General features: G+C 55.1%; 4 protein-coding genes across 4 annotated transcripts; 2 read left to right on the top strand and 2 right to left on the bottom strand.

Moving 5' to 3' along the window:
- Positions 1-3,014: 3,014 nt before the first annotated feature.
- DICSQDRAFT_161553 (MFS general substrate transporter) lies at positions 3,015-5,374 on the top strand. The gene is made up of 15 exons (XM_007365788.1): positions 3,015-3,227; positions 3,295-3,358; positions 3,413-3,439; positions 3,496-3,504; positions 3,557-3,646; positions 3,707-3,888; positions 3,965-3,982; positions 4,044-4,116; positions 4,171-4,221; positions 4,272-4,350; positions 4,405-4,448; positions 4,499-4,813; positions 4,874-4,984; positions 5,049-5,238; positions 5,292-5,374. Exons 1-15 carry the CDS (start codon positions 3,032-3,034, stop codon positions 5,343-5,345), a joined length of 1,503 nt encoding a protein of 500 aa, XP_007365850.1. The 5' UTR covers positions 3,015-3,031; the 3' UTR covers positions 5,346-5,374.
- A 3,977-nt stretch (positions 5,375-9,351) lies between these two features.
- Positions 9,352-14,219, top strand: DICSQDRAFT_155163 (ARM repeat-containing protein). Its single transcript, XM_007365787.1, has 21 exons — positions 9,352-9,544; positions 9,611-9,795; positions 9,852-9,966; positions 10,025-10,197; positions 10,265-10,417; positions 10,478-10,704; positions 10,770-11,228; positions 11,284-11,305; positions 11,358-11,393; positions 11,447-11,537; positions 11,590-11,746; positions 11,809-12,035; positions 12,099-12,182; positions 12,243-12,299; positions 12,350-12,592; positions 12,650-12,943; positions 13,002-13,043; positions 13,100-13,228; positions 13,278-13,496; positions 13,550-13,614; positions 13,672-14,219. The coding sequence occupies exons 1-21, from the start codon at positions 9,488-9,490 to the stop codon at positions 13,772-13,774; spliced, it is 3,138 nt and encodes a 1,045-aa protein (XP_007365849.1). The 5' UTR covers positions 9,352-9,487; the 3' UTR covers positions 13,775-14,219.
- A 2,545-nt stretch (positions 14,220-16,764) lies between these two features.
- On the bottom strand, positions 16,765-20,479 carry DICSQDRAFT_155162 (uncharacterized protein; the record flags this gene model as incomplete). Its single annotated transcript, XM_007365786.1, has 7 exons — positions 16,765-18,613; positions 18,672-18,751; positions 18,813-18,976; positions 19,660-19,766; positions 19,957-20,058; positions 20,122-20,182; positions 20,456-20,479. The coding sequence occupies 7 exons, from the start codon at positions 20,477-20,479 to the stop codon at positions 16,842-16,844; spliced, it is 2,310 nt and encodes a 769-aa protein (XP_007365848.1). The 3' UTR covers positions 16,765-16,841.
- Positions 20,480-21,914: 1,435 nt separating this feature from the next.
- Positions 21,915-25,574, bottom strand: DICSQDRAFT_60488 (uncharacterized protein; the record flags this gene model as incomplete). Its single annotated transcript, XM_007365785.1, has 18 exons — positions 21,915-21,955; positions 22,029-22,076; positions 22,206-22,314; positions 22,461-22,525; positions 22,596-22,739; positions 22,811-22,881; positions 22,935-22,986; positions 23,050-23,112; positions 23,167-23,286; positions 23,346-23,445; positions 23,513-23,604; positions 23,656-23,731; positions 23,791-23,859; positions 24,004-24,105; positions 24,171-24,465; positions 24,543-24,772; positions 24,830-25,018; positions 25,077-25,574. 18 exons carry the CDS (start codon positions 25,572-25,574, stop codon positions 21,915-21,917), a joined length of 2,364 nt encoding a protein of 787 aa, XP_007365847.1.
- Between the last annotated feature and the right edge of the window lie 40 nt (positions 25,575-25,614).

Genomic DNA, 25,614 nt, shown 5'->3' with positions numbered 1-25,614 from the left:
ACGTCCGACCAGGCTCGAGCCCGAGCTCCAACGCCAAACGTTGACGATATTGTCTTGATCTAGCACCCATCCTACCGCTTCCCGACAATGCGGCAGCTACATACCCGCATCAACCGATTTTGCTTTACTTACGCTCCTTACCGCACAGTTTGCCGTGAACAAACGCCAGTTTCAAGGTGGGAGGGCCAGGCTGCGAACGGCTGGTATGAAACGGTCTCCCCCGGCTACTACTGTCAGTTAGCGCCCCGTCCACGTTGTGCCACTGATCCCCGCGGAACAGCCCGATTTGCCGAACGGCACCGCGCACACATCGCTATACTTACTTGAACGCTGCGGAAATCCTCTAGGCGGCAAGTCAGTTATGGTTTCGGTTGAATAATATCGCCGCAAGAACAATTGACAGAAGTCAGATTGAAGTATCGAGGCCTCTAACGTCAGCCCGCAGGAGTTGATGCGTCTGGTGACCGTCTGCGGTGACAAGTCTCCGCGATGGCCGGTCACAAGAGATCGCCTCGAAGTTCAGAAGCACTGGGGGGCACGCCAGCCGTCGGAAGGTAGGGCGCTGATACTTGTGCAATTATCTTCGCCAAGGTGCGGAGAAACTGCTGAATCCGCCATGATGACAACACAGAGTTGCGCGTGGGGCGAAACAAGAGCGGAGAAATACGGGTGTGATACCGAGAGCTTGGGGGCGACAACTTTCCATTCCATAGTGGGATGTGTGACAAGAGGGGTCGTCGAACATATTGGGGTTCAGAGAGCAACATGACATAAGGTCGCGATCGAAGATCTGGCTAGGATGAAGTTCGACACCGCGGCGGCAATCCGAGCTTGAGTAACGTCTTTGCCGAATGTCAAGAGGTATGAACAGACCTAGATATGTGACCCGCCGGCAAGCAAAATACAACACACACATAGACTACTTACTACAAGCAGCAAGATCATGATTGCCAGCGGGGCGCATTGTTGATCGCGAGACATGATAGCAAATTGCCCTGAAACAGACTACTGGGCTTCTCAACTCTGCGACATCTATTGACCCGATGTGAAATGAATTGCGCAGCAGACAAGTGTTTTGGACAATGATTATTGTCCAGGGTCTATGACAGCGTAACTCGTGCCACCCCCTCGCCGCTTTACATCTGCTTTGTCTCTAGTAATATATAGGTTAAGGGCTCGCAGCCCAGGATCCTCGTCCCCTCGCCCTTCGGGAGCTCGCGCTCCTCGAGCTTTCGTTTCTCCTCGAGCGTTCGTTTTCACCCGCCCTTCCGCTGCCCCATTTTTGGTTTCGCTTAGCTACGTCTCATGTATCAGGTACATTCGCCTTTCGCCGGCTTGAGCTCGGCCCACCGGTCGCGCGAGAGAGCGGCGGCGACACGGACTCGGTGGTCCCGCGCAGCTTCCGTAGCGCGCGCCCAATACCATCGTTTTCCGTCCTCCCAGAGTATAGCGTGCATAGACTGCCACTTTCTAGAATGCAGTAGACTCAGAACACCACAGGACACCGTGCACAAGCTGTACGATGAGCGCAGCACTTGTAAGACAACTTGTATGCTTCTGCATTGTGCGCAGAGGGCTTATACTACACCAGTATCAACAGACGACTGATTTCTTCGCTGCGTAGCATCGGACAACAGCGTTCTCAGCCCCCCCAGTTGGCTAGAGGGAAACCCGAGCATCGAAGAGACGTTTCACCAATGGCGGCCGTCTGCATGGTGGACAGGCAGAATCGACACTTGCCCGACTGCAGAGTAGCAGATCGCGTCGCGCTGTGTATCACATAGTCAACCTAGAAGAGGGAACTATCAGGAGAAAACATACTTAGGCTAACATTCCTACAACATGCCCACCTCTAGCCCTGGACCGCATTCCTAGCTGCTCACACAAACATCAATTACCGAGCTTCCCCGTAGAAACCTAGGGGTGATGAATGGCTGCCTCAGTTCGTCGTGAGCAACGATTTGTACGGAGAATTGCTACAAGAGACACGATGCCAGGGAGTCCGGTCGAATAGAATGACTCGAGGCATCGCACAAAGCGGGAACATACTTCAAAGGGGCAGCACATGACAAGTCCCCTCAGGTACTTAAGAGCATAATCTGTTCTCCGGGACACTGCAAGTTGGTTGGGACGAAGAGAGATTAGTGCAGGCCAGGTTCCGCGAGTTGCGGAGCTCCGTCAGACGCCCGACTTGGCGGACCCCGGAAACTGGGTATGCCACATCGAGCTCCGGAACATCTGCACACTCGTTCACTACCGGGCTGAACACATCCTTGCCGCTGGCCTTTGAATGCTTAGTACTGGGTGTGATGCACATTGGTGTCAGCAGCACTGGGAACTTTCGCTACGTGTGCAGCTCGCGCAGCTTGCCCTCGATGCATATGACAAGTTCTTGAGACGGCGGCGAGGACCTCTGCCCGACGATGTGCTGCCAACGGAAGGGGGTATAATTGGCAGTTTGCTCATCCTGTTCTTGGCACAGATAGGCTCATCTACTGCGGAGGACTGTACCTTTGCGCTGGGCTCACCACAGGTTATATGAGAAGTTCACGGCAAGCCCGGTACTATCTAATGGTGGGGCTCCACCGATCACTCGGAGGAGGATGCGATACGCTACGACATAGGTACTTACTTGAAGATACCCCGATCGTCTAGATCGCCGTGGCTGACGTTCTATTGAAATTTTGGTCCATTAGCTTCATTGGGCTCTCAAGGCCTCCTTACTGATATCGCCCTTGCCTCGCGTAGAATTCTGCGGAAGAGCATTCCCACGAGCGTCCTTCCAGGCGCCAAGACGGTAAATATTGCAACCCGTGCCTCTCGTGGATGATAAGGGACACTGAGCGGAGAAGTAGAGCGATTCCACTGGAGCTATACCGAGACGGAAGAATAGACAGCCTGAGAACCTCGTATCATCACATGGATAACGCTATCGGGCGCGGCTTCTTGATGGCGCCTTATAGAGCCAACGGCTCCAAGCGATTCCCGCGACTTTGGCCGTCCCTCCCAATCATCGCGACCGTCGTTCAAGATGAGTACCAAGGGATCCTTTGGTGACTCGGACGAGAAGAACGTTGTCGACGTCGGCGTTACGCATGTGGCCGTCGCGGATAAGGAGGTCGATACCGCTGCTCAGCTCGCAGCGGCTCTTGACGAGGAGCTGAGCCCGGAAGAGGCTAACAGGATCCGGAAGAAGATTGACTGGCATGTCCTGCCTCTCATGTGCAGTAAGCTCAAGTTGATCCGCTCTTCTGATACGGTAGCTCACTACGACTACGATATGTTGGTTGTCAGCTCTTTATTGGGTTCAATTCATGGACAAGACGACATTAGGAAGCTCGGCTATCCTAGGCATCAGGTAAATGACGCAATACGAGGAGTGCTCTTGCAACTGGTCTAATCTGTGTCTAAGGACCGCAACGCACCTCACGACTAACCAGTACGTCCCGCCCCTCCACGCTCTCTCTACCCCTTAACTCAATTTGTACCATTCAGGTATAACTGGTACGACACCCTTTCCAGACCCGAACCTTCCTGTCGTTGACGTGTCTCTCAGGCTCGGAACGATATTCTACCTCAGCTACCTCGTCTTCGAATACCCCCAGAACCTTGCTCTTCAACGATTCCCCGTTGGCAAATGGATGAGGTGCGATGCTCTCGCGCAACTCGAGCGGCCTTAGCGCGGCAGCTGACTGATACTTTGCAGCGCCAATATCTTTGTGTGGGGCGTGGCGCTGTGTTCGCACGCGGCATGCAAGAGCTTTGGTGGACTATTCGCTGTCCGCTTAATCTTGGGCATGTGCGAAGGCTCTATCACCGCTGGCTTTTTGATCGTCAGCTCTATGTTCTACACACGCAAAGAGCAGACCCTGCGAGTCGGGTACTGGTGTGAGTGTCGCCTAGAGCAAAGATAGCTCTCTGTCGTGTGGTGCTTGTGAGCTGACTACCCTTTGACGTCCGGCAGTCTTGATGAATGGAACAGGTGCGTAGTAGACAGTTGCATTGGCATGGCCTTATGCTTAGTCGGGTCGCGTCTTTCACAGCCCAGATCATCTCTGGTTTCCTGAGCTTCGGGACCTTGCATATCAAGACCAAGAACTTCGAGCCATGGCAATGGTGCGTACTGCTCATCTTTTCCAGCGTGGATGAGTCCTTGACGAGGCCGCGTAGGCTCATGGTCATTACGGGAGGTCTGACTATCATCGTGGCCGTTCTGTATTGGTAAGTGCGACGAAGATTCACGTCGACGGCCAATTCACCATTTGATATAGGTTTCTTTTCCCTGACTCGCCTACGAACGCGTGGTTCCTGACGCAGGACGAACGTGCTAAAGCGGTCAAACGTATCCAGGTCTGCCCTAGCATGTTATCATATGGGTCCGATCGGACACTCAGACTTTAGCAGGAAAACCAAACCGGTGTCGAGAACAAGCACTTCAAGATCGAGCAGTGCGTGTCTACGTCACCACTACCTGTCTTCGTCTCCTCATCTGTTGCAGGTTCTACGAAGCTCTCACTGATCCGAAGACCTGGCTCTTCGCGCTCTTCTCGGCGCTCGATAACATCCCGAACAGCTTGACGAACCAGAGACAAATCATTGTCTCTTCGTTCGGCTTCACGAACCTCCAGACGACTCTCCTCGGCTGCGTAGACGGCGTCATTGAAATCGTTACTATATTCACTGGCGTCCAACTGGCTGCGCGCTACAAGGATAGCCGCGCGTACGTCGGCGCCATCTACTTCGTACCTAACATCCTTGGAGTGCTCCTGATCAACTTCCTCCCATGGAGCGACAAAGTCGGGCTGCTTTTCGGGTAATGGCTCACTGGCGTCGGCACGACTGGCTTCGTCCTCTCTTTGTCGTGGCTGTCGAGCGTTACTGCCGGACACACGAAGCGTGTAACCGTCAACGCGATTATGCTGATCGCCTATTGCGTCGGCAACGCGTCGGCGCCGTTCATGTGGCAGGCGAAGTATAGGCCTCGGTGCGTACTCAGATCCTCTTCGTCTCAGGGGTCGCATAACATGCTCACGCCGGGAACGGTACAGAAACCATGTGCCGTGGATTATTATCGGTATCAGCTACGTCATCTGTCCGCTCTTGTTGCTCGTTATCCGAGCTCTACTCGCACGCGAGAACAAGAAACGAGATGCGGAGCCTGTGGACGATAAATATGAGGACTTCTATATTGAGGTTGTCTTACCCGATGGTACACGAACCGAACGTCGCGTGGACAAGGTACGTCTTGTAGATCCGCTGTTCAGCTCCTCAGCTGACGTAGCGTGCGTTAGGAATTTTTGGATTTGACGGATGTCCAGAATAGAGATTTCAGATACGTCCTGTAATGAATACGATACGTATGCCCAACATCTCGCTTTAGTTTGCTCGAGAGAATACTCTTTGGTCATATTGGTAATGTCTCTGCTCCACTCGACCTGCATACAAAGGAACATCGTTGTGGCCTGTACGCCACTCGCTGCCGGGTTGAATGCATGACATCGGGAGAGCCCTCGCAGCCAGCTTTGGATTTCGTGCGGCCTTGTTCCTGGTTGTCCGTTACTCATTTTTGAACCACCGCCTTGTACGTATACCTGCATACCTGTCATCTATCAACAATGATTCCGTTGATTACTTGAAAGCTTCACATTGCAACTTGATTCGCGTGGTGTTCGAGTCGTGTGCACGTTTTCATAAGGAACTGCTTGTTGACCTACAGGGCGATTGCAGAGTACGATACAGCCGCAAGTTTAGAGGTACTGTCGTCGCCGTGCACCGCCGTTCCCAGCGATGTGAATAGTCATTCTGGGTTATCTCAAGTGAAAATACAGGCTAATATTGGTCATATATACGGTAAGCTGGTCAGAGCACTACTCCCTAGAGATCTCGGTGGGTTCTCCTGTCACATCTCCGTCCACGTTGTTCCCCTCCGCGCCCGTCTTATCATCCGTCTGAAGATAATCATCGCGCGCAATTGAAGCCCCAAGCGAACCAAAGACTCGGTCAAAAATGATAGATCGGTCGAGATTCGTTGCTGAAGTCTGCGAAGAGGGTATAGAACCGACACCCCGGAGACTCGGAGACTGTAGACGCAGGAGGAAGCGCGACACGAGGATAGCGGATATTCTACCCAGGCAAAAACGCAAGTGCAAATATATAATCCGTCAGCGTGATGTCACAGAGTAAGTGATCGGAAGATGCACATACGGGGTTGTGAAGGTAGTGATCGCGCTAGTGCTGGCGAGCGTAGTCAGGTCAATCTGCTGCCAGTCAATGTCAGTATTTGTTGATTGAAGAAAAAGTATAGCATCACAGAGAGCAACGTGAAAGTCAGGTGCGGACAATTGAGGACGACCAAGGTTCTAACCGAGCTAGCATTGTGAGCTTTGTCGTACTTGGAGAGCGTGTGACTCACGAGAAATAGACGGTCCTGCCGGTGGGCAAAGCTCTATCAGTCACGTCTTACGAATGTGATATGCACATGCAAACCAGCGCGCACCATCGACTAAGAAAACACTGGAAATATTGCCTTGCAGCATCCCCGCACGGCGAAAGACATGGGATCGTCCAAGGGCAAACCATGTAACTCCACAAGCAAGACAGTCTGCTGTAATGAGGCACGAACGAGATATGATCACAACTGACCCAATTCACATCAGGTATGAGCGAAAGCCGGCATGAATATGTATCTTACATCTGGATCAAATAGGACGCGCTGTCATCAGGAACCTTGCATATATTGTTGTCTTGAACAAGAAATCACTTTTGCGAGAGATTTGTGGTGATATTGTCCATCTCAGTACATCCGAAAAGGGGAATGTTCTGGCCCGTGATCTCAAGCCGGAATACCGCCTGACCATTCAAAGAAGTCAACATGGTGGTAACACATCTGCTGTGAAGGAGCCCTACGAAGTTAACTCCAACAGGCACTATGGATAAGACAAAGGTGATGAGGCATAAGGGCAAGCTCTTCAACAAAGCATGAACGCGTATCGACGTAAAGCCTAGAACGGCAGCATTTGTGAGAATCGCTCCTGAATGGACTACACGATAAGCACTACTCACTTGCTAGAACTAGGTAAAGCGAGTAACTCAGACCAGCAGTCCCCATTATCGAGAAAGCACAGCTACAAGCATAAGTAACTCCAGTAATCGTGCTATGCACAAGTGGAGGATTCGCTCACCTCTGATGGTTTCATGAGATCAGGTTCAGCGTCAGCCTGCGGGTCAGAGAAAAAAAGTCATTATAACCCACCTTGTCTGATATCTTGAAGTCGGTTCCTATATTGCAGACGAGGGAAAGCAAGGTGATTTACTTGTTGAGCCAAAATAAAACAGCTGCGCCCGTCAGTTTTCGTCCCCAAAAACACCGGATCTCTTCTCCTGTTGTGATAAGTGAATCGTAGAAGAATACGACTGTAGTACGCCCCCGTTAGGGATTCTTTATTCAATGTGAAGGACTACGACTGAGTCAGAATACCTGATCCGGCGATCCAGCAATAATTTGCGGTTATGCTATGGTGTTCCGGGATCTTTTGTGTCTGTAACTTAAGGTTGCCAATGGAGGAGATGTGACATACAAGCCAGCATATTGCGCAGCTAACTGGTCTGTCTGCGAGGTAGACATGACAGCGGGGATCTGAGGCTAGACTCGGCAGGGTCTGCGGGACGTGCTTCATGGCAAGCCTAGGGAGGAGAGAGCATTTGTATTCCATTCTGTGACCTTGATGACCCATTATATGATAGAAGGCTTCGCTCGCCGGCGTTGGGCGCGGTTCTCATTTCACTAAATCGCCCTTGTATCCGCATCAGGGAGGGTCTAGAAGCCTCACTATCGAACTTAGAACTCGTGGTCCTCTGAATTCATATATTAACTCAGCCCACACTCAAAGTTTCGTGGGACGAAGGGATTGGCGCAAGGCTAGGAAGGCGATATCAGAGTACTTGAGCCAGTAGGACAAACTTCGGATTACGAGATCCCGAAGCGAAGGCAGAAGCTCATCGAGTAGATCCTGTAGCATCTATCACTTAAGGTTAGATGTACAGACGCGTAGCATGCGGAAGGCCGTCCACAAATAGCTAGGAAGCGGCGTGTGCGTTTCGTTATGCTCAATCGCGTCGTATCTTTCCTTTTGACGCTTACGCGAGAGCTCCGTCCAAGAGAGCTGGACGTTAGAGAAAGCTGCGACGGTTCTATGACGCAAGCCTCATTCCGCATCGCCTTCAATCAAAGCGCAAGAAACAGCAAGCGTACCTTCTGATGCAGATTCATCTACACGCCTGGTCATTCACGATTTTGGTTTGAATCCTATGTGTGTTTCAACCTCATCTGTCAGCGCACCTACCAACTATCACCCCTTGCAACCAGAAGAGCACTTACTTCTTCTCATTCTCGACCTGATAGCGCTATGTAGTTCATCACGTGCACCAGCAGTCAGGCGGGACTTGTTACAGGTTAGAAAGCTTGATGAGAGATAAAAAAAGCAGGGAGGGTGCGTGCGCACCTCATTGCCTCACATTCACCTCCCATTCCTCTCTATGTCCGGGAACCCTGCTTAGAAAGGAGACGTAGCTTTCTTGATAAGTGTGATTTGCCTGTCATACAGCGGCTTCGTATGATTCCTCAACCGTGGATACCCTTAAAAGAAATACACTCATGACAGGCCCGTAGTGCACCAGTTAGTCATGGAGGACTCGAATCCGATGATTTATCTGCTGAGTCTTCAAGCTCGTTCTACATCAGACTTAATGAGAATGGCATCCACAACAATGGAGCTGGAAGCAGGAGAACGAGTCGCGACACATCTCCTGGAAGCTGTAAAATAGACGCGTCGGTGTCTGCGGTGAACGCCTCGAGGACAATGTCGGCGAGGACCTGGGCCTGTGTTGGACCGCATTCGAAGCTGTATAGGGAGTCTAAGTAGGCTCGAGTCCAACCTTGGGTTTTCGAGCTTGCTCAAGATGCGCAATCTGTCGTAATAGACTCTGCTATGTAGTCATCTCTGGATATGGCTTTGCTTGCTGCGACTCGTTGGACAGGAAATTTAGTCGGCATCTCGTTCAGGCGCGCTGTTAGCGGGGCTGTAGCGACGCAATGAGTCAAGCACACGCTGAGTGGAATTAAAGGGATGCAATTTAGAGGCAAACTCGCACTTACTAGTCAAAGCACGACTCGTCGCAAGAAAGTGGCCAGATGAGGCCGCGAGCACCTCAAAAGCAGGCGCGCGGCTCCCAAGATGCTTACATAAGCATAATGATGGCTGAAACGGGAAATGCAATGTTCAGCAAGTACTCGGCATTCGGGCTTGCCTGTAGATCTCTGCATTGTTCTCCTGCCTACTCTACTTTCTTTGTCGTATCTTAGTCTCTCACACCATCGGAAGACAGCGCCAGCTCTGATTCAACTCACTCCCCGCTCTCTAGTAACTTGACAAAGGCTTCTACGCGCTCTCTTGCCTAGGCTTTCGCTTCTTACTGCTGGCTTGGCTGGATGGCTACTAGTTTCCTCCCGGTTCTCGCTCAGGATGATGTAACACGTGCTGCTCAGGTGAGTACTGCCTCTGGCATTCGTGGCCACGGGAGTGTGGCGCCGTCGCTGACGGCGCTGTTGCAGTTGATACAACAGTCCTATGCTCCCCAAGTCTCCTCAGATGAGCAACGGCTGCTCCAGCAAGAGCTCTTTGAGATACAGCGTCGCCCAGAAGCATGGGGCCTGATTCTGCCATTTCTGAGCCACACCGATTCCAGCGTGCAATTCTTTGGTGCACACACCTTGCAGGTCAAGATCGCGCGAGATTGGCGAGTGTAAAGCTGCATTGCGAGCTTGACTGTTCTGACTAAGTCCCTGTAATCAGGGATTCTGTCCCGGAAGACGCGACGACACAGCTGAAGGATATGGTGCTCGATCTGACGGGGCGTGCGGTGGTGGCCGGGCAGAACAAAGTAATCCTCCGTAAACTCTTCGTTGCAGTGCGTCGCATCCTGTCTGCTGGACTACATATTCGTCTGCAATTGTGTGTAACGACAGATCACTTCTCTTGCAATCAAACTACATCCTGGGAACCCTTCTCGTTGGCCAGATTGGCTGCGTTCGACCATCAACATATTGTCCGGCATGGGCGTGCCCCCGGAACACTTGCTGGATTTCCTGTCCATTGTCGCAGAAGAGATGGAGAGCGCGGATCTCCTTCCACCGAGCAAGTTCGTCCATGCGTCTGGAAGCCGTTCTTTCCATCAGCGAGATCCTCACACGTTTTGCGCCCCACAGAGCCCAGATGCAGGCTACCCTTGCTAGCGCAGAGCCCATGGTTGTCCAAGCAATCAGTACCTGCATCAAAACTCCAGAACTGCAGCGTTCGTCGCATGAACTGACCTCGGCCCTGAAGTGTTTGCAGGCGTGGATGTCTGTCTTACCAGCTAAGTAGGTTCCCGCCCAATCAGTATCCTGTGGAAGCCAGTTGACGACATCTGTTCCGATCAGCGACCTGACACCACTCATCCCACTCCTGGTCTCCCTTATGATTCCCAAGACGGAGTCTCCCAGCCCTGAGTACGACGAGCAAGCCTTCATCTCCGCCTCCGACACGCTTCAAGAGCTTCTTTCGAGTTCGGCGCTCTCCGACGGCGCAGGCACCAGAACCGTCACGGAACCGCTTCTGCTCTGGCTCGATCGGTATGGCAATGCGATCGTTCAAGCGACAATCAACAGTTTGTGCCTGCCTCCCCCCCTAACCTCGCCGCCTCGCTGATCGACTGCCTTTACAACCACATAGATGGCTTCGTCGACGACATCTCACATTCCCTCTGCAAGCTCCTTGTCGCACTCGGGGACCACTCTGCAATGTACTTTGCGAAGAACATCGCTGCGCCCGCCCGCGTCTCGTCCCCTCCACCCTGCCCGTTCCCTTTGCCGAGCCCCTTGCCCCCGGTCTCGCACCTGGTGCAGAACTTCCTCCGCCTCCTCCTCGCGTACACCGCACTCTCTGGATACTATGGCATCGACGAGGACGAGAGCGAGATGACGCTGAGTTTCTGGTACTTGTTCCAGGAGGCGCTGTGGAACTCGGACTACGGGTTCGATGTCGCCGAGGACGGGGACGAGGGGCAGTTGGAGGTGGAGAGGGAGCGAGATATGATGCCCGTCGCCAAGGCGGTGTATATGGAGCTGGTGGGCGTGCTGAGGAAGAAGGTCGTGTGGCCGTCGAGGGCAGTGTTCAATGGGTGGCCGAGAGGCGAGTGTTTGTTTCTGCGGGCTGTCGTGGGCGGGGTTGCTCAGGTGCTTTGCAGATCAGCGGGACAAGTTCAAAGCGTGGGCCCTTGGTCGAATTTTATGTTTTGCGGTCACTGATTGGACACTCTAGGTATCGACGAGACGTCGGGGACACGCTTATAAATGCGTATGCCACTCTGCTAGAGTCGATGCGCGTTATCTTACTCTCGGTTTCCGCAGTTACTATATCTTGCGAGACGATATGTTGTCGTTCTACGTCAGCGACACCCTTCAGCGTTTGACGGCACGACAAGCCCATGAGGAGTGGAATGTAAGAAACTAGTTCTCAGTCCAGAGGTGGCATTACTCACGGAGACGCGCAGGAAATCGAAGCAACTCTGCACTGTATCATGGCTGTTCAAGAAGCCGTCCCGGTAGAGGACTCGCCGCATCTACGTCAAGTTTTCGGGCCAGAGATCCTCGGCAGGTTACCGAGGACAGGCGACGATCGCGTCCGTACGACCGCGCTCTATCTGATTGGTGAGTGGTCTGCCTCGTTGCTTGTTCATGCGTAGTCACCGCGACCGCTTCCCTGTTTCCAGGAAGTTACGCATCATGGTTTACGACGCAACCGGCTCAGGGGCCACAATCCCCCACGCCCTCGCCGCTCATGAATGCGATCTCGTATGTCGTATCCGCGCTGACAGATTCGTCGCTGTGTCTCTTCGCCGCGAACGCGCTACGAGACTTGTGCGATGCGAACCGTACGGCGTTAGCACCGCACATTAGCGCGTTCGGAGAGCTACACGCCGGATTGACTGGAATACCTGTGCGATGCTATTTGTTGGGTTGGTCCGGACTGCAGCTGACATCGCTGTCTATCATTGTGCAGGATACCGAAAAGGCGAAGGTCCTTCAATCGATAGCCAGCGTCATACAGGCATTACCTCCTGCTGAGGAAATCACGCCTATAGAGGTGAGCGTGCACAAGGGGCTTTATGTATATATGAATGCGAGCGTTGACTTTCCACGCAAGGCGATCGTGAGCCCCGTTGTGTCGAAGCTTTTCGAAGCGCTCCAGTCTGCAAACCAGGCAAGTGTATTCTCCGGTCAGTGAATCATCGGTTCTTACCACCCTTGCAGCCACCGGACGAGGCACGCGCGACGGCAATTCTACAGCTGGAGACCCTCACCGGTGTGGCGCGAGGACTGACAAGAGTCACAGATTCATTGCTGGCCCTTGACGACTCACCAGACGTGCAGGCCGCGATGGAAGAGATGGCCCGAGCTCGAGCAGACCCGCGAGTGATCAAGCTTCGCGAAGGGATCCTCTCTGCTATACGAAGTGCGGTTGAATTGTGGTCGATAGACGCGACTGTCACCGACGTGAGCATCCTCATGCTACTAACCGTGCGAAGGGTCCATTGACGTCGGCGGCTCTAGGGTCTGAGTGATTTATTCAAGGCCATCACCGCGCTACCCTCCGACCTCACCCTGATTTCCCTCCCCGCTGCTCCCCTTCTTGAACTGGTTTGCCTGGCTGCTCAACGACAGCTCACAGCAGTGTGGCTATCGCTAGCGACGATGCTCATAATTCAGCTCAACCCGCCCTCCCTGGTCCCTACGACGTTCAAGTCGGAGCCAACTTCAGAGGCGTCCGAGGTTGCCTTAAAGGTCCTGACCATCCTGCTGCGAACATCTCTGAGCGCGTTCTCTCAGCCAGGGGTGATGATATCAGTGCGCATTTTCTAAATTTCATACCTCGATCAGTTTTAAATACGATTCCTGCCTGAAGAACCCGGACATTGTACAGGCCTTCTTTGGCTTGATGGAGTCGGTTAGTTGCTCCACACATTCCTGAGGATGTATGATCAGCTCACTCCGGCCTCCCAGTTCGTTCATCACTTCCTGCCGATATTCTATCGCCTTCCCCCAGACTTGTTCAATGCATTGATACAGTGTGCTATAAGTGCGCTATCTTTGCAAGAACGATATTCCCTGACATCTTCCTGCACGTTCTTGGTATGTCCAACCAGTCCCTGTGGTGCTACGAGGATTGATTTCCCTGCAGAGTGTCATCGTCAACCGCACGGCCACTAACGATGAACTCGCGAATGCGAAGACGACATTCGCCGAGATACACGGAATCCCTATCATGCGCGCCGTGTTGTTCGGGTTTGCCGGAGTGGCTCCCCGGTCAGCAATGCCCAATCTCATCGAAGTATTGTCCACCCTGATCACGCGATACCCTACCGAGAGCAAGGTGTGGATGACAAACATCCTCTTCGCTGTAGGTCCAACACGCGCTGCGGCAGACGTTTCCCTCCTGACTTCCCGATATAGGATGATTTCTATCCATGCCGGGCGAACGCGGACGCCAAAAACAAGTTCATCAAGACTGTGTTCGGGTATGTTGCTCAGTAGACCAAGATTATACACCTTGACTGACCCTGTATGTACGACAGATCGCGTTCACTCAAGCGCACCCGAGAAGCTGCACAGCAATTTACACTTGTCGCAAGAGGACTAGAAGGCTCGAGCTTCGGCTACGCAACTGTATCGATGTGAAGCATGGTATCGGTATCGTGACTCACGACTATATCGCTAGCAACAAACGTTCAAACGTCAACATATGTACACATGTAGGCTCCACCGCCCGTAATGCACGCTACGAATCTTCTCTCTCGAGCCTCTGCCTGAGCTTCTCCTTCGGGCGGCGTCGCGATATTGTAGTCGCTCTCGACCGACTCGTCTTACACCGCCCGACGGTCATCTCCATGACGCGCCTTCGACGCTCACGTAGGACGTGCTTCGCGAATCGTTCCGCATCAGTCAAGCCCTCTGAGGCAACGCTGGTCGTGCGGGACATATCAGATCCGACGGACATGGCCGAGCTCTGCGAAGAAGACTTCCGCGTGATGACAGTGGGACGGCGCTTCTTCGTCCGCGTGCGGTATTGGGAACGGTCGCGACCTGCTGGCCTAGTCTTCTTCCTTGCTGGACCTGTTTCTGGGGCCTCTTCTGTCGACGATCTGGAGACACTGGGGATGCGTGGAAGACGCGGTGGATACGAGCTATCGCCAAAGTTTACGGACGTCATAGGATCCCTGGTCGCGACAGACAATACAGAGTCCATGTGCAGGAGTTCTCCTTGTTCACAAGTAGTTGGAAGCGCGGGAGGCAAGGCGCGGGGATAGGCGGTGGACGTGACCGTGGTGAGTGAGCTGCCTTCCTCTGAGTGCCCGAGGATGTGCGCAACCCCTATCCCCTGACTGGTCTCCTCCAGTTTCCGCCCAGTTGCGCTCGACGTTGAGTTCGCATTCCCCAACTGGGAGATGCTTCCGGCGCTCTCGCGGGGTCCACGGATTCCACGATGGCGTTGGCTGGTGCGCCGCTCGGGGGGCCAAGTGAGATTATCCGAGTCGTTGGTTTGGGCTAGGGTCACCTGCGACGCGTTGCCCCCGACAACTGCGCTCAGCGCGTTGAACAAGTTTGAGCGTATCGAGGAGGCCCAGCCTTCCTGCTTCGCTCCGACGTCGGCTGCACAGGGAGTGTTTCCTCCGGGGAAAGGCAACGGGATGTCATCACCGTCTTCAAGCATTTTGCCGTCTTGCCAACCAAGCCCAGATTTCCGAGGTCGCAACGGCTCCCAAGCCATCCGTGGACCATTCATTCTACCTTCGTGAAATTTCGGATGAGGATGCTCCTGAGTCGGGGTATCGAAATCCACGGAAGAGTCATCCCTGATACCCAGTGCGGTGCTTGCACGACTCGTCTCGCCACCGCTCGTGATGTCCCCGGGCATGAGATTGATGATCTTGAGAGCACCGATGTCCTGTGTCATGTCTTGGACGCTCACCGTGCCAGCCGCATGCAACGGGATCGTGACGAACGGGCTTCCGAGGTAAGGGCTCTTGAGGTGTATCTGAGGAGGGGCTGACGGGAGAGGGAGCGCAAGGTTGTTCTGGAGTCCAGTTCCGGGTGACCACGGAAGGTCCTCCTCGATGCTGAACCGCTGCTTCCCCACGTCCGATGCTTCCACCATCCGAGAGGCATTCCAATTTTGCAGCGCGCTGGATTTGCCGCCACCGCCGTTCATAGTGTCCTCCCGCGCGCCGAGTCGGTCGTGGTCCCATGGCCAAGTCGTCATTCGATTCATCGACTGGCGGTGCGTGCGCGAGCGCACGCGGATCCAATATGCGAGTAGCGCGAGCAACAAGGTGACGCCTGCGATAGATCCGAACGCGATGCCCGCGTACAGCCCAGCGTTGTATTTGTTGGTGGGTGGCTCTACAGAGTTGAGCTTTGATGTCGGAGCTGTGCTGTTAGCTGAGCCCTCTAGAGGCGCGGCGGACAATGAGGTCGTGATTGTAGACGAGGATGGAACGAGCGTCGTGGCAGGGATGGACTCGGACGTTATCCCAGCCATCCCAGCCATTGAGGACACACCCGCAGTACTCTGCACTGCTGGTTGGGTGACGGGCAAGCCTGATTGAATTTGCGAATTCGCGGTCACAACGGTGAAAGGTACCGAGATCGTCGTGGATTGGTCTGCTCCAAGTTCCGCCTAGACACCACGGCTCGAATCCACCGCAATTTGGTTGGTGAAAAATTGACGCACCTGTTTGTCGATATTCGGCTGTTGTTGCGTAACAATTGCTGGTCGTGGTGTTTCGAAGACAGGGTTCGAGGGCTGCCCAGGCTCGGACGCGGCTGGAGGCTCTACTATGCCATCTCCAGAAGCAATGACCTGGCCGCCGGGACCAAGGAAAACCCCTCGCGCGTTGGTGGCCTCCGGGTTCATGAAGTAAACCGGAGAGGAACCTAAAGCCCTTCGCCTGTGAACACGGCTGAAGGAGCGAGCGTGTCGATGCATCTTGCCGGAAGACGCGGGGCCAAGAAAATGAGCGGACAGCAGAGGGAGAACCGGTGGGCAACGGGTAACGAGCGAGGTGCACTGCGACCAGAATAGCGATGGATGCGCGAACAGAGGCGAGCCCACTGGGAGTCCTTATAACAGAGGCAGCAAACAGCGCAAGCTGTCGCGACTGAATGTGGCTGACACCCTGACTTACCGGGCCATGCATTTTGATCAAGTCTACAAGGTTCTAAAGAGTCCTACATTTCGTGTCTCTGCATCATGCCACCCTCTATTGACATGGACATTGTGGATCATTGGCCAGATATCCTCACAGAGCGTGTAACTATACTCTCTGTGTGGTTGCGAAGTTGAACCTGCGAAGTAGCGCATTATCACTGCCCTCAAAAGGAAAGCGAAGCGCCCTGTCTACCATATCGTAGAATCGGGCTATCAACAACATTGAACCCTCAAACATTGTGTTCGAGCGGCATGACACTACTAATTATACATTGTGTGAACGAAAGCACGCTAGCGACGAGTATCTACAACAGACAAGGCACGCGGCGACAACGAGCAGCAGATGAAAACATACCGGACAAACAAAGCACATTTCATACGAGTCAACCTCTCCTGCTTGCAATTCAAGGACGAACACGAGCCCGGCGTCACATGAACACACTCGAGCACGGACCGATCCGCAGCGACTTCCATTCCCCCGCACGTCCTCGCCCTGCTTCTCTTCTTCCCCTGCAACTGGATCACCTAAACTCAGACCTACGCCGAGTCCTCCGTGATGATATTCCCGATGCTCAACGGGTTCTTCTTCCCCATGCCCGGTCCACCCATCCTCTCTCCCGCCCCACCCGCGCCTGCGTTTGAGCCAGGGGGAGACGACGCAACCCTCAGCGGCGCCAGCTGGATCCTCCCGAGGCCCCCATTAGAGCTCCCTTGGGCAGCGGCCGCTCCCGGGTACCCGCTATACTCCGGGGCGACGCTCCCATACGCAGGGGCACCCGGCGGCGGGGGAGCGTACCCAGCCCCGCTCCACGACCCCTCACCCGACGAGGGCGCCCCAGCCGCGCCGTTGCCCGGAGGAGGCGGGAGCGGATAGCCGCTGTATCCTTGCGACGTGTGGTGGTGCGAGGGCGGGCTCAGCTGATAGTGCGAGTGCCCGCCATGTGCGGGCGCAGGCGCAGGAGGGGCACTTGCGTGTGGCGAGTGGTGCGTGCGCGACCCTTGCGAGGGCGGCTGCGCGGTCGGGCTGCCGTACGGGTACTGCGGCATCGGGGGTCCCGTGGCGTATCCTCGGGCATACCCAGAGGCGCTCGCGCCCGTGCTTTGAGTGCCGTACTCGCCGCCGTAAGCCGGCTGAGAGGTCGCGGACGGGGGCGAAGGAGGCTGAGGCGCGTACGCAGGATGGTGCGAAGCATGAACGCTGTGGTGAGCGTGACCCTGTGGCGGTGCAGATGCCACCGGCGCGGGCGGAGGGGGGGCAGGTGCGTGGTGATGCGATTGGTGGTGGTGCGGCTCGTAATAGCTCGCGTACCCGCTCTGTTGCTGCGGTTGTTGGCTGGGGGGAGGCGGCGGCGCGTATCCGCTATAGTCATAGCGGGACGCCGCGGTAGGCGGCGGAGGAGGCTGATGATGAGCGGGGGGCGGAGGCGGCGCGTAATGATGCGAGTGATGCCCGTAGGGATCATACGCAGGTGCGGCTGTTGGCGGCGGCCCCCATGTCTGCGCTGGTGCGGGACCAGGCGCCGGCGCAGCGGCTGGTGGACTGTACTGGTACTGCGTGGGAGGCGGTGGGGGCGGATGGTGAGGATGTTGCTGAACTGAGTGAGGGGGAGGTGGGGGAATGGAGTAGTGGTGAGGCTGTTGCCCATAATGGTGGGCAGGAGCGGGAGGGGCGGCATGCGAGTGCGGATCGTAGTGGTAGGGGGGAGCTGGAGCCGGAGCAGAGGGAGGAGGGTAGCGATGGTCGTATGGAGAGGGCGCGGGGTGCGGGGGTGCAGGTGCGTAATGCGAGTGCTCGACTGGCGCAGGAACATGGGGAGGTGCAGAGGCGGCACTCGGGGCAGGAGCGGAAGGATGTTGCGGGGTTAACGCGGGATCGAGCGTGCTCCAACCTACATTCGTGTTGGAAGGGCTTGCTTCGTCGACTCCCGAATCGTCCGGCCTGGACCTCTTCGTCCCTCGCCCTTCCTGGCTTTCTCTCCTGCTGAGACTCCCTGCCGCGCTCGGGCCGGCGACACTCCCGGCGGACTCCCTCCTCTCTCTCTCGCGATCGCGGTCGCGATCTCGATCCCTCTCACGGTCTCTCTCGCGCTGCTCACGCTCGCGCTGTTCCTTCTCCTGCTCGTCCTCGTCCTCGTCGTCCAATGGGACGGGAACTGGGCCGAAAGCACCGTGAGGAATGGGTACCGGTCCCATCGGGATGGGAACAGGGGCATCCATGGTCGGCACCGGTCGCTTCCGCTGGCGGATATCCTTTCGGATGCGGATTTTGATGCCCTGATCGGCGAGCGAGCACGATAGAGGTGTCGATTCTGAAGGCCGCAGATCGCTCAGCGTCCGAGAAGATGGGGAGCGAAGAGGCATTCGTACCTTCCATTCCAGGGAACTTCTTAGCAGTATACACATAGAACGGAGCGGAGAAGATAGACTTGCAATGGTAGACATTGTTGCTGCTCGAGTCAAGGTCAGCCCCGCCTGTAGTTGCGCAACGATATAAATGGCCAGACTCACCCAACCACCTCGTACAGGCTGAGCTTCAGTCGGTAGCTACCTTCCGTCCTCACGCTCAAGTCCGGGAAAACGAAGAACCCGGCGTCGCTGTTCTGGTTCTCGCTATCCTTGAGATGGTATAGCGACGAAACGACGGAACCGGTCGTACACCGAGTCTTGCCGTCCTGAAACAATAGCAGAGGTTAGAAATCCCATGCCGTGCAGTGATAGTGAGCCGTGAAGCAAGAAGCGCGACAGTGAGTGTCCGATCCTGAGCCGCACGGCAGACCCTACAAGTCAGGTACCGGGAATATGGCGCGACATTTCACTGTACGGAATCGAACCGCCAACCTGGCGATCGCGAGGCGTAGCGCGGTCTAGATTGACTGCAGATCCCGAACACGTCTGCGACACATTGGTATTACGTTGCGTCGCTTGTGTGCGTTACTTCCTGTCGATCTTTGGCTGCGACTTATTTTCCGTCTTCCGGTGGAAGCTCGAGGTTCGCTTCACACTGGTTGAGAAAGTAAGTTCAGCCATATGGGGATACGCTATGGTTCGCCTGCTCCGGCAGGCGGTCTCCTTTGGACGAGCGCAACCCCTCGTTCCACTGTCGCAAACAGGAACCGGTATGTAGACGCGCGCATAATGGAGCTGCGCATCCAGCAAGCCGCGTTGCGATCACCTGCGCCTCAGCAGCAAGCTAAGCCACATGCGCGAAACGACGCATATTGCTCCGAAATCTGCCATTGCCGTGCGGCTCGAGGTTCCCTCCGAACAGACATTCTGCAACCGCAGAGCTTACCCGCGGGAGAACCACACGAACAGGACCGCGTGTGAACGCAAAAGAGGGGTATGCCGGACTCACCTTGAGCCAATGCAACTCGACATCTTCGTCCGGTTTCGCCAGGCTCGCGAACATGAAGTAGTACGGATTTTGTAGGAAGCTCTGGGCAGAGGGTGGAGCGGAAGAGTCTGCAACGTGACACGCGTGAGAAAGCAGGTCACTTGGACACAGACGGAGACAGAAAGCAACGAAGGGTCGGGGATTGAGGGGCATACGCGAGATAGCGGTTGGCAGATCTTGGAAAACCGGAACGAGAAGCGGGAGGAGAGCAGGGAAGAACAACGCGCGTCGTCCGCCGACAACGACGTGAAGACTCACCCGGAGAGCTCGCGCGCGAGGAGGAGGATTGAGGGCGACGCGATGAGGGGTCGATCACACGAAGTTGGACGATGGGAGGAGGATCAATAGGTCGGCGATCAGCTGGGGGGCCCATGAAGGGAAGCAGTAAGCGGGGAATGCTGCAGAGAGTTTGGAGAAGTGGACCTTTACCGCCTACACCACACATGCGGGCCTGCTTGGGCTCCTGGCGCATTGTGAGTTCATACTCCCTGGGGTCATGAGCGCGGGCCATCGGGGACATGAGTGAAAGTCGAGACGACCGGTCGGCGTCGTGAGTGGAGGCGGAGGAGGGTGTATAAGAGAGAACGGAGGCCGGAGGGCAGAGATATATGTCAAGGAGAGAAGGGGAGAGTGAGTACAACAGCGGGTACGGGACCATGGACTTGGGATGGGATGTGGGTGGGAAGCGCGAGGGGTGTGATCGGACTCACAGTCTGTCGCGGTCGTACTGCGAGTGCACAGGGAGCTTTGCATGCACAAACTGGTGTTGCTCGTCATCCATGGCGGCGTCGAGGCAGAATACGTCCAGGGCGTTTTGGACGACGAGGAGGGGGGAGGAGGAGACGGACAACGCTGAGAACAACTCAGGCCCCACTCCGATATAGCGGGCCGATCACAAACTCAGCCCAGGCATCGAGATTATCCCTCCTGATAACGTTTTGTTTATCTGATAACAACCACACAATGACAATCATTCTTACTCTCCTTTACCGCCACTTACCTCTGCGTACTTACCGCTATACACACCTCTGCTTATCCATGACGCATGCTCGTGGTTGTTACTAGTACTGCATCATCCGCCCACCAAGAAACACCACGGAAACCCTTGACGCTCGGCGCCTCCCAAGAGGAAGCCCCGTTCCACCGGATCCACCCGCGCGCACCGATACCCACACCAGGTCCATGGTCCTGGGCATGCCATACATTGCCTGCACCCGCACCTGACCGCACTCTGTACGACAACCTCGCGGCAGAAGGGAAACACCGTCGACGCCAACTGCGTGCAATCTTGTACGACAGTGACTCTAACTACCAGTGTCGCGACGGGCCTCGAACTGCAACAGACAGCAATGAAACGCATGATGTACGTCGGCGAGCTCGGACCTACTTAAGAAGGCATATCGAGCGAACCACCTGGGTGCATATTCTGCATGTACAGTTCCTTTCCAGGACTGTGCGAGCAGACGTCATGGTCATCTGCTATGCCGACTCCGAGTCCATGGTCCTGGGTGCTGGTGATCGCCGATGTCTTCGAGTATGTGTTCCCCGCGGCCTTGGACCGTAGTCCTCCAGCGTCGAAAATTGACAACATGACCTGTACTTACTCACCGAGAGTACGCCTCATACCGTCTCTGGTCTTCACCTGCCATGTATCACGCATCGCAAAGTTTGCGATCAGTGTTCAAAATGTGCTGCTGCTCAGCGATGTAACTCCGTGCTGTCGGAGCGGGGCGTGTTAGTCCTCACCCAGGATAGTACCGGGCCGCAAAAGGTATAGATGCCGGCTTGCGGTGTCATTCCCATAATATGTGGGCCGGCATCCCATGGCACGAGCACTGTGGCATTTTCACCGCACTGTCTACGCATCCAGTCCTGTACCACCAGCGATGTCTGGTGCCGCCTGCCCTGACCTCCCACCCGAAACCTCATGCTACTTCCAGAAGGAGGGCTGCATAGTCTTGCGGATAGTCATCCGGAAGGGATGCCGCCGTACTCCGGGTGAAGCACTCGCGCGTTACGATATCTTCCCGTAACAGAGCCGCCCCCCTTACGTTGTCTCTTCGCATTCCTCGCATCTTACAAGAGACACAATCTGTATGGCCGATTTCCAAACCGGACAAGGATCCGTCGTCGTACAACAATTCACCCGAATGCACAGAGTAGGAGAGCCGATGGGTTTCAATGTAGATGCCTGCTCCTCTGTGGTCCGGGACTCTTCAATGGCGTACACGCTCGTGTGGCTCTTGCCAGGGGACACCTGTAGAAAGGAGAAGTATGCAATCGTTAGAGGTCTGCGAAGAACCAGAACCAGCGAAAGACCCTGCACGTACCCAGGATATCGAGTATTTCTCTCTCACTCTCCGACGCAACGAGCACACCTGCAGACGTACACGAGTCAGCCCCTGCAAGCAAATTGCTTCACGCAGCCGAGGCGAAAGAGTTCGCAGCCTGCGGAACGGGGACTACAATGTGTGTGGGATGAAGCAAAGCTAGAGGGGGCAACGCACCTTCCGTAACCTTCTGCCGGTCCTTGTTCCTAATGACGTCCGCGTAAAGCCCGCGCTGATTAAGAGAGTAGCCCATCTTGTTCGCTTTCAGGCGGAGCGAACGATTGAACTGCACGCGGGCGTGGATTAATATGGTTTATCGCGTGGCAGCGAGCCGGCGAATAAGGTGAGGTCACGTTATGGAAAGGAAGAACGTGAGCGGTTCTGGAACAGGACACGTGCAAACGCTATCGGAGTGCAACGGGAGAGACTCACGATATCGTCACCCGTGTAGTAGAGCAGGGCTGCTCCCCTTGAAACCCAAGGTACAGTCAGGAAGTCTTGCGTCGAGTCGGATGTAGTCAGTCTCGGGCCAGTGTGAAGGAAAGGCGAGAAGTAATGGGGGCGTACCGATCCTGCGGCGCAAGCTCCCGGGACCCTTCCGGCACAGCCCCCGATAAACGAGCTCCAGGTCTTCGAAATTGTCAGGCAGGCAGAGATCCTCCGTTATGATATCTTGTCGATGTAGCTCTGCCAGTAATCGGCGTAAGATTCCTGCAGATTTCCGGCAGTTGTGAGTTTGATTGTCGCGAAATAACAGCCACGCGAAAATTACTATGACGTACCTTGATGGGTCTTGCCGTCGTCAACAGGGCGGCTAATGAGTATATCGATGTCACCACAGGTCGACTTGCCCCTAAACGTGCGGTCAGTGTGGCCTGGGGTCGGTATTGAGTGGGCCATACGGACCTGCGGAAGCTACCCATCACTTGTATGAAGAGCTTTGGATCTAACTTCAGCGCTAACAAACATGCAGTTTGAGGCGGACAGAATCACGGAGAGTTCGTTGCTTGAAGTTGCTCACCTTCGCCCTTGATCTTATCGTAGATCTCTTGCACCTCTGCTCTGGGTATCCTTGTATTGATGTCTTTCCGTCGACATCAATACGCCGCCGTTCGAGAGAAAGACGACAACCACGTACCCCTATAATACCTCAATCCAATCTCCTGTGCATGCGATAACTTGACTCCCCCCTTGCGTGCAGCGATATCCTCCAACGTCCTGCAACCGTTGTTGAACAACGTTCGAGCGGTATTGGCGCCTGCGGATAATTCAGTGGTCAACAACTCATCCGCGTTCGCGGTGGCAGGAATAACGAACCGACGCCATAAATCCCTGTGAACTCCTTGACGGCCTTGATGTCCTCGGTCGTCTCGTACTGTATCCGCATCAAGTCTCCTGTCTGGATTATTTCGATGATCTACGACACGCGACATAAAACCTCCGGTGAGCAAGCACGGACCAATCGCAGGCCCGCCAACGCTCACCTTCCTCGCCGTCTTCTCTCCGACCCCATTGAGCTTCATAGCCTCCTCCAACGTCCTGATCCTTGTAGGGCAACGGCGCAATGCCGCGATGGCTAATCACCTGCTCAATACTCAAACACTGTATGTAGGCGCGAATCACGTACCTTTATTTAGCCCATAAACACGCCATCTGTCATCTTCTCCAGGCTTTACATCGTGGAGGGCCTTCAATTCCTCGAGCTGACAGCGTCAGGCGGTAATCAACAAACGACTATACACACCGTTGCCGACACACTAACCTTGTCTATCACATCCTGATTCGGGCAGGTTGCTTGCCGCCGTTTGCCGCCCTTATCGTCGCAGATGAACTTTGTCGGCAAATGAGCATTTGGCCATAGCGAGACGTACAGGATATCGCGGGCGTGTATGTCAGGGCGAAGGTGAAGAATGCCAGGGTGAAGTGAAGGTAAGCAACATGGGTTGTAGCTGGTGTTATGGGAGATAGGACGCACCACCCCCTTCTTGACCGCCTCGCGTTTGCGGTGCCGCGTCCGAGAGATCTGTTTTTTCTCCGGGGTAATCGATTCACTATCGGACTCGTCATGACCGAACATCTGACATGCGCGCGCCGTTAACTGCGATCCACCGCCAATAATGCTTCATGACACAGTCAGCGTACCTCTGCATTCCGCTCGGCCCGTGCCTGAGCATAGAACTCAGCCAGGGGGTCCTCTGCATATCTCATTGCCGGGTCCACCACATGGTTTTCCGCGTGGACGGCTGTATCTTGCCAAGATCCACCGTTTCCTGAAATGGACTGGACTGCCTGAACAACCTTCCCCGCGACTTTGGTATAGTGCGGTAGAAGTGTGCCCAAAGAAGGGTAGCTGGGCGAGGATGGCGGCGATGGAAGACCCGCATATGGCATGATCTGCACCCCGTCACCCGGCAACACCTTATCCTGAGTGAAGTCTCTGAAAACATGGGCGTCAGAGAGAGCCTGAAACACAAGAACGACCGAGAGCCAACTCCGACAATGATAGTGACGCACGAGATATGGCTGCTGTCGTCGACGACGTCGCTGGTGGGAAATACATCCGTGCTCCGGCCGCCGTTGACTCCGGACGGACCCTCGACCGTCGAAAGGTTCTTCCGACCTGCCATATACTCGCCCCAGGGCGTCTCTCCGGCATCGATACGCTCGCTGTATGCGGCATATTCGAACAACCAGCCCATCTTATATACTAGCGGGTCGTCTTCATCTGCCACATCGATGCGGTCCTTGCGGCTGTTTCTGTCTGGGGCCTTCTCCTTGCCGCTGAGCGTCGAGGCTCTTACGCGAGGTGCCGAGAATCCAGTCTGGATCCAATCCCATGTGACGGTCGGAATCCGTTGCGGAATATCTTTCAATCTCCTTAATCCGATCACCTTTAGTAACGCCTTGGCGCCCGTGTTCTTGCTCACAACGATATGCGTGATTTGGTCGGGATCGTAGTCGGGTATCAAGGTCCCTCCGTGCTTGATGATCTGTTGGCAGAGCTGCGTCAGAGACATTCCTTGAGGTCATGGAGATCTGTGAGCTCACGATATCCATCCTACGCTGGGTATCTTCGCCGGCGTAATTCAAGTCTGCGCCGTAATAAAATATGCGCTTGCCTTCCAAGAATTGCTTCGCGGCCGGCATCCTTCCGTTCAATCGCCGTTCCTCGGCTTCTGCGTTCTTCATCTTCGCATACTCAGATGCAGTGATGAGCTCTCTCCTCTTTCCCTTTCCCTTCGGCTTCTGCGCCGAAGTCGCCCCACGCTTCGCCGTCGCCTGCTTCGCCACCACCGTCACCTTCCCCTTCTTCTCCACGGCACCCTTCGCCGTGGACGGATTCGCAACGCCAGGGGCCGTACTTGTCGGACTTGTAATATTGCTGCTGTCCGCAATAGGTGCGTGGTGTTTGACCCCCTGAGGGACCTCGAACGGTTTCGTCCGAGCGGTACGCTTGCTAGCAGTCGGATCCTGGGGGACCCTCACCCTCGACCCACTTGCCTCCGTACGAGCTTCGGATGAGCCAAGGGCGCGAGCGGAACTCATTCTCGTCTCGTTCACGGCTGTCAGATCCCGGCCTCTCTCG

Source organism: Dichomitus squalens (assembly GCF_000275845.1).
Source record: "Dichomitus squalens LYAD-421 SS1 unplaced genomic scaffold DICSQscaffold_14, whole genome shotgun sequence".
Classification (NCBI taxonomy): Eukaryota; Fungi; Basidiomycota; class Agaricomycetes; order Polyporales; family Polyporaceae; genus Dichomitus; species Dichomitus squalens.
The sequence above is the reverse complement of the archived record's forward strand: the minus strand, read 5'-3'. Positions and strand labels throughout refer to the sequence as shown.

Excerpts from the sequence above, each read along its gene's own strand:
- DICSQDRAFT_161553 (XM_007365788.1), top strand. The coding sequence starts at position 3,032 with ATGAGTACCAAGGGATCCTTTGGTGACTCGGACGAGAAGAACGTTGTC. Across the intron at positions 3,647-3,706 it reads CCCGTTGGCAAATGGATGAG|CGCCAATATCTTTGTGTGGG; the intron begins GTGCGATGCTCT and ends GATACTTTGCAG. Across the intron at positions 4,985-5,048 it reads CAGGCGAAGTATAGGCCTCG|AAACCATGTGCCGTGGATTA; the intron begins GTGCGTACTCAG and ends GGAACGGTACAG.
- DICSQDRAFT_155163 (XM_007365787.1), top strand. The coding sequence starts at position 9,488 with ATGGCTACTAGTTTCCTCCCGGTTCTCGCTCAGGATGATGTAACACGT. Across the intron at positions 11,747-11,808 it reads GACCGCGCTCTATCTGATTG|GAAGTTACGCATCATGGTTT; the intron begins GTGAGTGGTCTG and ends CCCTGTTTCCAG. Across the intron at positions 12,300-12,349 it reads CGCTCCAGTCTGCAAACCAG|CCACCGGACGAGGCACGCGC; the intron begins GCAAGTGTATTC and ends CCACCCTTGCAG.